At 41.3% G+C, this 14,597-nt stretch overlaps 1 protein-coding gene and 1 long non-coding RNA gene across 2 annotated transcripts in view; one reads left to right on the top strand and one right to left on the bottom strand.

The window, feature by feature from the left end:
• Positions 1–3,804, bottom strand: part of LOC114904018 — a 41,881-nt gene extending 38,077 nt beyond the window's left edge. Inside the window, exons 1-2 of the long non-coding RNA XR_003795830.1 lie at positions 3,577–3,804; positions 3,241–3,436 (exon numbers count right to left, since the gene is read on the bottom strand). This is a non-coding gene — a long non-coding RNA (uncharacterized LOC114904018). The remainder of the gene's footprint in view (positions 1–3,240; positions 3,437–3,576) is intronic.
• Positions 1–4,646, top strand: part of ADAMTSL3 (ADAMTS like 3) — a 373,694-nt gene extending 369,048 nt beyond the window's left edge. The window contains 2 exon segments of the mRNA XM_029237311.1: positions 3,571–3,802; positions 4,538–4,646. Coding sequence (XP_029093144.1) covers positions 3,571–3,802; positions 4,538–4,600 — 295 coding nt within the window. The 3' untranslated portion in view covers positions 4,601–4,646.
• Positions 4,647–14,597: the final 9,951 nt, after the last annotated feature.

The raw sequence follows: 14,597 nt of genomic DNA, 5'->3' as shown, positions 1-14,597 counted from the left end.
ATCTGCTAGCCTCTATTATTGGCCCTGGGAAGGGTTTGGGAGGTGTGGCTTCCACTGAAAAGAGTTATAAAGGGAGTGAGAATTATCAGGGTAAACTAGCCCACATTATGGCAAGAAGACAACACAGGGATCTGAGGACGTGCTGGAGGACCCAGAGAGTTTGTTCCCCAAAGAGGTAATTCCTAACCTCAGCCATGAGTCAGAATTCCCTGGGAAGTTTCTTTAAAGATTCTTGGGCCTCAACTGGGACTTAATGAATTAGAATCTTGGGGAGGAGTGGAACCTGGCAATCTGTATCTCTTTTCTTCGTTTGTTTGTCTTTTGTTTTTAATTCTTTCCTAATCTATGTCTTTTTAAAGCTGCCTACATACCTCTGATAGTAAGCCAGACTTGAAATCTACTGCCCTACAGAATCAGTAGTTCCATCTGGCTGATGATGAAACGGGTTATTTGAGGTAGGAGCAGAGCTGGACTGAATAGGAATGAGAAATTAAGAAAGACTAGTAGAAACAGGGTTACTGTTATGATTTCTGCTGCCATTTCTACTTTCATGTTTTGCATAGAAAAACACGAGTTCCAATTGTGTGCACAGTGTTGGTGCCCAGACTGTGTCCCCCTAGCTCAGGCATCCCCATCCCCAGTCCCATCCCTGCCCGGAAGGAAGTGATGCTCTCTGCTGGACCGATCTTGCATTCTTTTACTGGGTCCTCAATGACCAGCCTCTTGGGTTTCAGCATCTGCCTTGGTCTCTAGCTCCTTGCGCCCCCCTCACCTTTCATATTTAGGAAGCTAAATAGTTTCTTCTGACTTCCCACTGGCCCTGTCTTCTAACAAAGCAGAAAAAGAGGCTGTATTAGTTAAGGTCCTTTGGGCTGGAAACAACAAAAGTCAACTTGGAATGAGTTATACAAAGAGGGTGGGAGAGTTCTTATTAAGATAGGACCACCATTCTCAGAACAATTTGGTATCTTTTAAAATGTCTTCTTTGAGTATCCTTGGAATATTTGTTCAACTGTTTTCAGTAGAAAAGCTGATCTCTGCATAGGGGATGGCTGAAGAGTACTCAGTCTCTGCCCTCTTGTCCAAAGCAACTCAACTTTTGGCCCCCTAAGCTTCATACCCACTGGAGAAAACAAAAACCCTGCAGTTAACAGGACACCCTCATCCCTTTTCCTCTTACAAATCTTATAAACAGTTTGATGGGACAGTATTAAGTAAACCCTTTGATAGAGTCTCCCCCTACTGGCTAATCAAAGTATTGCTTCCAACTATGTGTAATAGTCTCTTAGAGCAGTTCAGGTGATCAGAATTTTCTCCACCTTATTACATTTCCAGTGGTGTTTCAACACTCCTTATGGATTATGTGCGCTGATAGGGAGCCTTTTATAGGAACACAAAAAAATGTCTCGATCCAAAGGGATAATGCTGTGAGACCTCAGGAAGGACTGTAACCAAGAAATGAGTTATTTCTCCTCTCAGCTCTGCAGCTCTGTGTGTTTCTGCTTCATTCTTTGTTCTTTCTGAATGTCATTTTATTCTGCTTCTCTGGCCCATGTGGCAGAGCATGGCCACCACTACTCCAGCCTTCAGGTTTATATGTCTTGTTCCAGCAACTTCCAAGTTCCTGGGAGAAAGACAGTGATTGAACCAGCTCAGGTTAGGGCCCTCTTCCAGTCATCTTAGGGGATGGGGAAACACTCTCATGTGGTACAAGTACATCAGTTCCAGGAACCCTGCGTGAGGGAACAAGAGCAGATACCCCCAAAGTGGGTCCACTAAGGTGGCTCACCCTCCAGGGTAAATACCTGTTCAAAAATCAGAGGGCATCCAACAGGCACATGAAAAGGTGCTGAACATCACTAATCAGCAGGGAAATGCATATCAAAACCAGGATGAACTATCACCTCACACCTGTCAGAATATCTGTTGTCAAAAAGACAGCAAATAATAAATGCTGCTGAGGATGGGAAAAGGGAACACTTGTACACTGTTAGTGGGAATGTCAGTTAGTGCGGCCACTATGGAAAACAGTATAGAGGTTCCTTAAAAAGTTAAAAAGAGAACTACCAGATGATATAGCAATTCCACTCCTGGGTGTAAACCTGAAGAAAATGAAAACACAAATTCAAAAAGATTGGGCTTCCCCGGTGGCACAGTGGTTGAGAGTCCACCTGCCGATGCAGGGGACACGGGTTCATGCCCCGGTCCGGGAAGATCCCACATGCCACGGAGTGGCTGGGCCCGTGAGCCATGGCCGCTGAGCCTGCGCGTCCGGAGCCTGTGCTCCGCAACGGGAGAGGCCACAACAGTGAGAGGCCCGCGTACCGCAAAAAAAAAAAAAAAAGATATATGCATCCCAATTTTCAGAGCAGCATTATTTATAATAGATATGGAAAGATATGGAAACAACTTAAGTAGCCATCAACAGATGAATGGATAAAGGAGATGTGGTACATATACAGTGAAATATTACTCAGCCATAAAAAATGAGATTTTGCCATTTGCAACAACACGGATAGACCTGGAGTGTATATATGCTTAGAGAAGAAAGTCAGACAGAGAAAGACAAATATCATACATATGCTGTCACTTATACGTGGAATCTAAAAAATAAAACGAATGACTATAACAGAAACAGACTCATAGATACAGAGACAAACTAGTGGTTACCCGGGGGGGAAAGGCATGGAGGACGGGCAAGACAGGGCTAAGAGACTGAGAGGTATCAACCAGTTGGTATAAAATAAACAAGGTACAAGGATGTAATGCGCAGCACAGGGAATATAGTCAGTATTTTATAATAACTTTAAATGGAGTATAAAGTATAGAAGTATTGAATCACTATGCTGTACACCTGAAGCTAATATAATATAGTAAATCAACGATGCTTCAATTAAAAAATTAAGTAGCTACTGTGTAGGGTAGTTGTGAGGATTAAAGGAGTCAATCTATGTAAAGTATTTGGAAAATTCTCTGGCACACGGTTGTCAAATAAATATACACGTACAGTGGACCCTTTTTGACAACAACAAAACAGAGGGCATTAACTTTCTGTTCTGTTTTAAAGAGTAAGGAGGCTAGAAAGAGATCCCTCTTCCCAAAAGGTCTTTTTTAGCTCTCACTACGAGTTATAGTGTGTCCTAAATGTAAACTAGAGCACTCCTCTTAGCAGAGAAGATTGCTCACAAATTCATACTCATACCAGAATATATTTCAAGTGCTTATATAAACGGAGCTTACAGTTAACAAATGTGTCATTCTTCTCTTCCTTGTCTAAATCGATCTGCTCCAGCTCATCAGGAGAGTGTGTCTTTTGAGGTGCGCGCCTTGATGTGGTGCCGGAGGCTCACGGAAACACGTGGTTTGCTTGCCTCTGTTGAGGTTGTGATTCCTCCACCACTTGCTTAGTCAGCCAGGAACAATGCAGATGAGTTTCCTGTTGAATAAGGTCGTAATTGTCAAGCCTTTGCTATACTGAAAGTACAGTACAGTAAAAGGCTTGATCCCAGCAAGAAGTGACACCCCACTTTCTCCCATTGTCCACCTTTTTGTTTGTTTTTCTCATTTCAGACCCACCTTTTGGAGGAACTGCTCGTCGCGGGCTTGTGACACATGTTGGCACGCAGGCCCTTGGAGGCCCTGTACGTCAGCCTGTGGTCAGGGCTTCCAGTCTAGGAAGGTGGACTGTGTCCACACGAGGAGCTGCAAGACGGTGGCTGAGAGACGCTGTGAGCCGGGAAAGAAACCCTCTTCCTGGCGGCACTGCCTGGGGCCTTCCTGTGATAGTACGTACCCCTCTCACGTATTGCAACCACCCCGAAGCCTTGTGCAAACTGGACCGCATGGAGCCAACCTTGTCAGGGTCTCGTCCACAGGGCCATTCTGAACGGATGTGGTATCTTGGGACATCAGGAGATTAGCTGCTTTGATGTGGGTGCAACTTGGTGTCCTTTAGAGAAGAAAATAGTTGACTGAGTAGCGTGGTCGGTGGCCTTCTAACAAGCACTGCGAGCCTCTCCACAGCTTCTTTCTGCCTTGGAGTTTCAGCCCCTCAGACAAGGCTTCCTTGGATGGGATTGGGCAGGTGTGTAAATGCCCTGAAGTTATGTGGGAAATGTAATCATATATATTTTTCTAGGGAGAGGTCCATTGCTTTGATAAGTTTTCCCTGGGGTTCATGACACCCCAGAAGCTAGTGCTGCTGTCAGCACTGGGAGGAGCAGGTGGCCTGAAGGGCTGTGATGTCCCCTGAGGGCATCGAGAAGCCACATGGCCCAGCTAAGAAGTGAGTCCAGGGCACTTCTGACTCCAGTGCCAAGCAGTGGCCCTAACCCAAGCCGAGCTTCTTCGCTTCCCCCTGTGATCTCAGTTTCTGCTTTTCATAAAATCATGTACTTCCTTTTAAACTAGGTCTCTAATGAGCTATGTGTTAAATGGATATATATATATATTTTTTTTTTTTTTTTTTCTGCAGGAGGCTGCACAGACACAACTCACTACTGTACGTTTGTAAAGCATCTTAATTTGTGTTCGCTAGACCTCTACAAACAAAGGTGCTGTCAGTCGTGTAAAGAAGGATAAAACTTTTAGGGGGTCCTAATGCCACTGGGAAGATGAAACAAAATGTAAAAGCTCTCTTCCCCATGTAGCTGGCACAAAGACACGTATTTCTTTACAGAAAAAACCCCTCTAGATTCTACAATCAGACAGAAGAAATCACCACTGTTAAAATTTGGGACTGTCATTTCCCCATGGCCGGTTTTTAATTCCAACTCTTTTAAATGATATGTTCCAGGACTAACATAAAATACTGCAGCAGGCACACCATTGCACGTGGGACCTCGTCCTGTCCTTCTAATCAGGAAATCACCAAGATCACCTGTGCATTGTCACGAGCTGCCTCTTCCTGTGATTTATAGACTAGTAGAGAGTACGACATCCTGAAGGCTTGAGAAACACGGCAACTGATGACTTCTCTCAGTTTTAGGGTTGCAACAGGTTTATAAGGTATTTACATTTTAGAAGCTCTGGCCAGTAGTTGTTAAGATGTTGGCTCTAATGGTATTTTTATGGACCCTTACGTTTAGTCTGTGAAAAGGAGACAATCACTCTGGACAGGCTTGTGACCCTGACTGATCCAGACATCCTGGGGGAATGGCATCTTTTCCTTGCTCTTAGAGAACTTAGGGAAGAAAACACTGAGTAAACATTGCTGCCGTTCTTGCAACTATGGAAATCGATCTGTGACCAAATGAGGCATCTTGGAAATTAAAGGAGATGGAAAGTTAACCTCTTCTACTGATTTTGAAGTATATTCAAAGCGTTCTTTTAAGAGCTGTGTATGAGATTTTTCTCAGCACTATTCTCTTGCACACAGAAAAACCAAAGCCTTGTTAGACTGAATTTATGCATAAGGTAGTATTCCTAAGGATTTTTATTTTGGAAAAATTATGAGAAAGTAATCTAACTATGAAACATGATAGCTGAAAAGAGCTGTTTACAGTAAATAACTGTTTTAATTTGAACTGATCTGTCAGTAAATCCAAAGTGAATTAGCATTAGGCTGGAAGGTACAGTTAGGATGAGAAGTTAATAGTTAGGATTTGGTGACTAAGTTTAGGGTTCATTTTAGTTTTAGCCTTGGGTTAGGTGAGAGAAATGAAGGTTCACTTATTGTTAAGGCTAGAGTTGGCTTTATGGACTAGGGTTAGGTCAGAATTGGTTTGGGTTTGGATCGTGCCAATGCTGGCATTAGTGACGGCGTCAGGGTGGAGGTAAAGTTTGGAGAAGATGTTGCTGCGGAAGGAGTTGGGAACTAGTATTTAATTGTAAGTTCTAAAGCTGATTTGGTTAGGGGGCTCTTATCTTACACACTAGCAGTTATGGCTTTGGATGGCACACAACCCCATATAAGGGGTCATACTTCTTTATTCGGGGTCCCAGCTGCCTGTGCGCAAGTTGCCTATAGGCTGTCGGCAGCAAAGTTAACTGAAGCAGGTGTGCTGGCCCTAGTCCCTGGTCACTCATAAGTGAGCAGTGCGTTCTGGCTTTGGATTTGTCTGTGGACAAGCTTGCTGAGTCTCTCTGCCATATCCTGAGCACCAGGTCTCTTGTTCCAACTGCAGCCTCACTGACACTGGGATGAGCACTACTGTACGTGGAGGGTTTAGTGGTTGGGAATGGGTGCGGGAACGTGACGAGGACACACCAGCCTGGGAGCTGTTCTTCATCAACCACATGTGATAGTTGAAGGCTTTTTAAATTAAGAGAGAGATCATTTGTACAATACTCTTTGTATATATTTATTATATGACTTAAAGGTGCAATAGTTTATTTTGTACAGTATGTAATAAAGACAGGGGACATGTATTTTTCTGATTAACAAAATTTCTTATTAAACTGCTTCACTTTATATTTAAAGTTGCTATTTTTCATTTGCTGTTGTACCTTTTGTCTTGTTATCATTCAAATGACCTTCCTGTGTACTGTATTTTACTACTGTTTCTATCACCTAAGAGTTACTGTTTCTCTTTCACAATCCTGACTAGGAATTCAGAAATAAATGTACTTTGATTATTCAGTGGCATCCTTACAAAGGCAGGTGACTTATTTGCATTCGGGTTTTGGTGGCCTTGGGTATGGTCACCTTGGCTGCCTCTCTGAGTCTAGGAGCAACCCTGCTGGGCTCAGTGCCCTGGGCTGTCTTTGGGGTGTGGGTTACAGGATTCAGAGCGGATCACACAGAGATTCACTCTCAGTGCCTCATCCCAGTCATTTACTTCCTGTGAATCAATCACACCTAAAAGAATGTCAAGGGCAGGACAGCCTGAAGCAGGTGTGGAAGTGGGTGGTAGCTGGGAGAGCAGGAGCAGGAGGCACTAGCACACTTTTATTTCTGGCTATTGTGAGGAGGTTAGTGATGGATTTGAGATGTCTGCACAGAGAGACTTTTTAGCAGCGGTTGGTGAGTAACCGCTTTTAATAGCTTTCTTCTCTTATACAGTTGATGGGTTTGAACTGCTTGCGTCCACTTATACACAGATTTCTATGACTAGTAAATACTGCACTATCCAAGGTTGGTTGAATATGTGGATGTGGAACCTCGGATACGGGGGACCAACTACACGTTATACGTGGATTTTCCATGGCGGGGAAGGGTGGCGCCCCGACTCCCACACTGTGCAAGGGTCAAGTGTATAGTGCTTCAAGATTAGCAGTGAGTCTTTCTAGAAAACATTCGTGGTGCTGGAATTGAAATTCCCCTTCATTTGCTACAGGCCTTGGAGTTTCCAAGGTCACTTGATGAAGACAAAAATCAACCATTTTACAGTAACTTGTAAGACTGTGTTAACCTAATGAGGCTGAGCCACACAGAAGATAAGCAATGGGACACCTCAGATATCTCAACAGTGTACTTCCTTCTGTCCTTTTCTTTCTTTCCTTCCTTCTGTCCTTTCTTCCTTCTCTCCTTGACTCATTCCCTCTTTCCCCTTCCTTCCCTCCCTCCCTCCCTTCCTTCCTTCTCTAAGGCCTATGTAGGTTACAAGGAGTGGACAGCATTATCGGGACAGTGGAAAAGTTACAACTTTATTTCCAACTCAGATAAATTTTTCTAGGAAATTCCCTCTATTTTCTTGGCAGTTTGAAATATTTTGTAATCTTTAGTAACTATGCAAGGACACCGAAAAACTCCAGATTTTACAATCTAAACACTAATGTAAGGCTTGGGTCCACTCTCATGTACAGTGTGATGAAATCCCAAATATTCTGTCTTTTACATATCAGCATTTTGGGATTTTACCATTTTTCCACTATTGTCCTTTATTCTGCCCGAGTTCTAATCCAGGATCCCACATTGTGTTTTGTTGCCTTGCCTCTCTAGCCTCCTCCAATGTGTGATGCTTCCTCAAATTTCTTCTTGTCTTTCATGACCTTGACACTTTTGACCATGACACTGGCTAGAGGTTTTACAGAATGTCTCTCGAGCTGGGGTTATCTAGTGTTTTCTCAAGATGAGAGTGAGGTTATACATTATTGCCCTTCTTAATGCATACTATCAGGGGGAACAATATGTCAATAAGTCCTATTACAAGTGACTTGATCCTTGGTTCAGGTAGTTTCTGCCAAGTTTCTTGTCTATTAAGTTGCTATTTTTATCTTTGTAATTAATAAATACTTATTGTAGAGACAATACTTCAACACTGTGTAGATATTCTGCTGCTGCTTAAAGTACTGCCCCTTAATTGTAGCGTCCACTGTGGATTGTGCCTACAACAATTATTACGAAGATGTTCTAATTGTAACCTTCTATTTTCTTCACTCTGTCTACTTTTACTAATTGGAATCCTTTGGAAGGGAAGAGTTGTCCCTGCTTCCCCATTTATTCACTTTATGTATATGCACATGGACTCCAGGGGATGCATATATATCTAGATATCTATAGTTATAGATATAGATATCTATATCTATATATAGATATATATTTAGGGGGTGAAATCCAACACTATCATTACTTTGCTGCTCAAAGCATACTACCTATGGACAAATTCTTAGAAATGCACAACCTGCCAAGACTGAATCAGGAAGAAATAGAAAATATGAACAGACCAATCACAAGCACTGAAATTGAAACTGTGATTAAAAATCTTCCAACAAACAAAAGCCCAGGACCAGATGGCTTCACAGGCAAATTCTATCAAACATTTAGAGAAGAGCTAACACCTATCCTTCTCAAACTCTTCCAAAATATAGCAGAGGGAGGAACACTCCCAAATTCCTTCTACGAGGCCACCATCACCTTAATACCCAAACCAGACAAGGATGTCACAAAGAAAGAAAACTATAGGCCAATATCACTGATGAACATAGATGCAAAAATCCTCAACAAAATACTAGCAAACAGAATCCAACAGCACATTAAAAGGATGATACACCATGATCAAGTGGGGTTTATTCCAGGAATGCAAGGATTCTTCAATATACGCAAATATATCAATGTGATAAACCATATTAACAAACTGAAGGAGAAAAACCATATGATCATCTCAATAGATGCAGAGAAAACTTTTGACAAAATTCAACACCCATTTATAATAAAAACCCTGCAGAAAGCAGGCATAGAGGGAACTTTCCTCAACATAATAAAGGCCATATATGACAAGCCCACAGCCAACATCATCCTCAATGGTGAAAAACTAAAATCATATCCACTAAGGTCAAGAACAAGACAAGGTTGCCCACTCTCACCACTCTTATTCAACATAGTTTTGGAAGTTTTACCCACAGCAATCAGAGAAGAAAAGGAAATAAAAGGAATCCAAATCGGAAAAGAAGAAGTAAAGCTGTCACTGTTTGCAGATAACATGATACTATACATAGAGAATCCTAAAGATGCTACCAGAAAACTACTAGAGCTAATCAATGAATTTGGCAAAGTAGCAGGATACAAAATTAATGCACAGAAATCTCTGGCATTCCTGTACACTAATGATGAAAAATCTGAAAGTGAAATCAAGAAAACACTCCCATTTACCATTGCAACAAAAAGAATAAAATATCTAGGAATAAACCTACCTAAGGAGACAAAAGACCTGTATGCAGAAAATTATAAGACACTGATGAAAGAAATTAAAGATGATACAAATAGATGGAGAGATATACCATGTTCTTGGATTGGAAGAATCAACATTGTGAAAATGACTCTACTACCCAAAGCAATCTATAGATTCAATGCAATCCCTATCAAACTACCACTGGCATTTTTCACAGAACTAGAACAAAAAATTTTACAATTTGTATGGAAACACAAAAGACCCCGAATAACCAAAGCAATCTTGAGAATGAAAAACGGAGCTGGAGGAATCAGGCTCCCTGACTTCAGACTATACTACAAAGCTACAGTAATCAAGACAGTATGGTACTGGCACAAAAACAAAAAGATAGATCAATGGAACAGGATAGAAAGCCCAGAGATAAACCCACGCACATATGGTCACCTTATCTTTGATAAAGGAGGCAGGAATGTACAGTGGAGAAAGGACAGCCTCTTCAATAAGTGGTGCTGGGAAAACTGGACAGCTACATGTAAAAGTGTGAGATTAGATCACTCCCTAACACCATACACAAAAATAAGCTCAAAATGGATTAAAGACCTAAATGTAAGGCCAGAAACTATCAAACTATTAGAGGAAAACATAGGCAGAACACTCTATGACATAAATCACAGCAAGGTCCTTTTTGACCCACCTCCTAGAGAAATGGAAATAAAAACAAAAATAAACAAATGGGACCTAATGAAACTTCAAAGCTTTTGCACAGCAAAGGAAACCATAAACAAGACCAAAAGACAACCCTCAGAATGGGAGAAAATATTTGCAAATGAAGCAACTGACAAAGGATTAATTTCCAAAATTTACAAGCAGCTCATGCAGCTCAATATTAAAAAAACAAACAACCCAATCCAAAAATGGGCAGAAGACCTAAATAGACATTTCTCCAAAGAAGATATACAGAGTGCCAACAAACACATGAAAGAATGCTCAACATCATTAATCATTAGAGAAATGCAAATCAAAACTACAATGAGATATCATCTCACACCAGTCAGAATGGCCATCATCAAAAAGTCTAGAAACAATAAATGCTGGAGAGGGTGTGGAGAAAAGGGAACACTCTTGCACTGCTGGTGGGAATATGAATTGGTTCAGCCACTATGGAGAACAGTATGGAGGTTCCTTAAAAAACTACAAATAGAACTACCATATGACCCAGCAATCCCACTACTGGGCATATACCCTGAGAATACCAAAATTCAAAAAAAGTCATGTACCAAAATGTTCATTGCAGCTCTATTTACAATAGCCTAGAGATGGAAACAACCTAAGTGCCCATCATCGGATGAATGGATAAAGAAGATGTGGCACATATATACAATGGAATATTACTCAGCCATAAAAAGAAACGAAATTGAGCTATTTGTAATGAGGTGGATAGACCTAGAGTCTGTCATACAGAGTGAAGTAAGTCAGAAAGAGAAAGACAAATACCGTATGCTAACACATATATATGGAATTTAAGAAAAAAAAATGTCATGAAGAAACTTGGGGTAAGACAGGAATAAAGACACAGACCTACTGGAGAACAGACTTGAGGATATGGGGAGGGGGAAGGGTGAGCTGTGACAAAGCGAGAGAGAGGCATGGACATATATACACTACCAAACGTAAGGTAGATAGCTAGTGGGAAGCAGCTGCATAGCACAGGGATATCAGTTCGGTGCTTTGTGACCGCCTGGAGGGGTGGGATAGGGAGGGTGGGAGGGAGGGAGACGCAAGAGGGAAGAGATGTGGGAACATATGTATATGTATAACTGATTTGCTTTGTTGTAAGGCAGAAACTAACACACCACTGTGGAGCAATTATGCCCCAATAAAGATGTTAAAAAAAAAAAAAAAAGAAAGAGAAAGCATACTAGCTTTGGCCATTGGGAGGGTTAAAAAGTTGATTGCATATACACTAATCCTTGAATGTGCGCGCGCGCACACACACACACACACACACACACACACACACATTTTTTTCCTGTATCTATGCATTCATACTGAAGCCTTGAATGCCAGTCCAGCACATAGGGTCATTATTATAGTCTATACCTTTTTCTTGTTTGTAAACTTCTTTCTCTGACGGGGAGAAGCCTGGCTTTCATTATCTGCAATATATTTTCTTGGTTTGGCCTTATTATACACGTAGTTTCAGAGCTGCTAACGCATACCCCTGTGAAAGGAAAAAAAGAAATTACCAAGTAGAGTACAGTATTTGTATAGTATTCTTTTTGTCTACTGCCTTATGGTGTCCAGTGAGAACCCTCTTCCAGAGTGACTTAGGTCATCCCCTTCCTTCCCACCCCCTGCAGTGTGGTTATGTGATTCATTTGTAGTACAGTCATCCTCATTTGTCACAGTCTGCATTCCTCCTTGCTTTCTCCCCACCTCCTGGGTGATGGTTTTTATAATTTTACATGCAGTCAAATTGCCTCTGTGCTTTACAGTTCCAAGAGTTTTGACAAATTCAGAGTTGTTTGTCGACCAGCGCAGTTTCTTACATAACGGTTCCATCACCTCCCAAATTCCCTTATCTTGATTCTTGGTAGTCAATAATTTCTCCACCCCCACCCCCTGGCAATTATTTATTTTCTGTCCTATAATTTTACCTTTTCCAGAGTTTCATGCAAGTGGGATCATACATTATGTGGCCTTTGAGGCTTCTTTCACTGACCAAAAGACATTTAAGATTCATGCGTGATATTGGGTGAATCAATAGTTTGTTCCTTGAATTGGCTTCGTATGGGTATACTATAGATGTGTATCATTCTAACAGTTAAAAGACCTCGGGGTTGTTTCCAGCGTGGGGTGATTATGAATACAATTCTATAAACATTCACGTACAGGCTTTTGTGTAAAACTAAGTTTTCATTCTTCTTTGATAAATACCGAGGAGTGGATTTGCTGGCTCATATGGTACGTGCATGTTTATAAGAAACTAGAAAACTGTTTTCCAAAGTGGCTGTTCCCACTAACGATATATGAGTGTTCCAGATGCTCCAAATCTGTGTCATTTGTCATTATAGTTCCATAATGGCTACAAATAAAGTAGTATTGATGGGGACATTGGAGATGATGGAGAGATAGCCCTGGCAGCTATCAAACTGTGTGCCCTGTTGAAGGGGAGGATGGGGAGGGGCGACATTGGTGAAAGTCCTAGGTCTGTGACACAGGGTGAAAATCTGCCCATCCATGTAAAACACCACTGAGTGGAGAGAGAAGAAAAGCTAAAGCCTTAACAAAATGGACGTTTCTTCATGTTTTATTGGACACTGTGACCCTTTGAAAGGTACATTATCAGCACTCTTTTTAAACAGCCTTTTTGAAGTTTACTAACTTATGATGACAAGGTTCACCTTCCCCTTCTCTGATGAATGTTCAGAGGTCTCCTCCTCGCTTCATATTACCAGACTCCTCTCACACAGCAATTCTCAGAGAGGGCCTTAGATAGTTTTGTATGAAAGGAAGTCTGTAAATCTGATGTATTCAGGGGCTGGGGTACGGGCTTCCCAACCTCTGACTGCTGAACACTCCCCTCCTTTCTTCCTGCCATGCAGTCTTTGTTTTTAATATTCTTTGATTTTTAGAGCAGTTTTAGGTTCAGAACAAAATTGAATGGAGAGTCAGAGAGTAACCCTGTACCTCCTGCCCCCACAGATGCACAGCCTGCCACTATTAATTGCCCGCACCAGAGGGTACCTGTGTCACAATGGGCGACTTGACACTGACACAGCGTAATCACCCAAAGTCCATGGTTTACATTAGGGTGCACTCTTAGCGTTGTCGTCCCTGCAGGGTTTATAAACTGCAAAGCCTTTCTGTCTCATTCTGTGGTCTCATTCTCCACAACAAGGACATGCAGGGAGACAGGATGGAGATGGGATGGGGTGGGGGTGGAAATTTTGTCTCCAAATGCCCTGCTTCCTTCATCCGATTTATCCACGTTTGGCTTAGTGGAAACTCACTCTAAATCTGGCAGATAGTTAAATAATAATATTACTAGTTTCCAGTGCTGTTAAAATGCTGTGTGACTCTGTGTGTGTGTGAGAATTATGTAGAGCTTATCCTGGAAAATACTTTATTAACAAGATCTCTTTTCCAGAGAAGATTTGTTGCAGAAATGATTTCATGAAAATTCATTTAATGATGCTCTATTACTATGACTAATATATCAATTCAACATAATTTTCTCTAATTAATATGAAAGTAAATAAAAACAAACTACTTCCACATAATGAAAAGTATTTTAACCAAATGATGACGGACTTGTTCTCAGTTAACTATATATTTTGAAACAGTTCTAAAGCTACCAAAGACTGAAAAGATAACATAAATCATATTATCCCATAATGCATCATTCATCAAAGAAAAAACACCCACTAAGATTTTAATTCATTAGGAAAGTCTCAGCATTTATAATTGCAGTCTGTTCTTTCTACTTCACTTAATGGCACCATTCCTTCCCTCCTTCCCTTCTTGGCATTTGTCTTCACACTGGAGGAGGAGAAGGACATAATTGTGCCCATACCAAGCCTGATTCTTCTTCTGCACCTTGATTCTGGGAGCAGCAATTAGGTGCATAATTACCTGAGGTTACCGTGAAAATTTTCTTCAGAGCTGTCAGTCATTCCTTAAACTACTCTCACAAATGCTTTTTCCTTTTTGGAAGTACTGTCATTCGAACCACATTATTCGCCCCATCCAAGCTCTCCATTCTCTCTAAGAACTTCTAGGGTGCTTGTGAAGCTTTAGAGGGCAAGTCTCATCTCAGAAATCATACTACTTGTAAGCTCGAAGCAGATTACGTTATTTTACAATCCTTGCTACAGGACAGAAAGTGAGTGTTGAGTAGGTAATTCTCCTAATTTGAAAACAGAGAAACAGGTACAGAAAGAGATTGAGCAACTTAGTAACAATCCCTGACCTTTGGTTAGCACTTTTACTTTATGCGTTATATTGTATCACATGACCTGATGTTCAGAGCAAAACTTTTGAGAG

The sequence above is a fragment of the Monodon monoceros genome, unplaced genomic scaffold (assembly GCF_005190385.1).
Source record: "Monodon monoceros isolate NGI ecotype Baffin Bay Population unplaced genomic scaffold, NGI_Narwhal_1 Super_Scaffold_21, whole genome shotgun sequence".
NCBI lineage: Eukaryota > Metazoa > Chordata > Mammalia > Artiodactyla > Monodontidae > Monodon > Monodon monoceros.
Note: the sequence above shows the minus strand (reverse complement) of the source record. Positions and strands in the feature narration are given on the sequence as shown.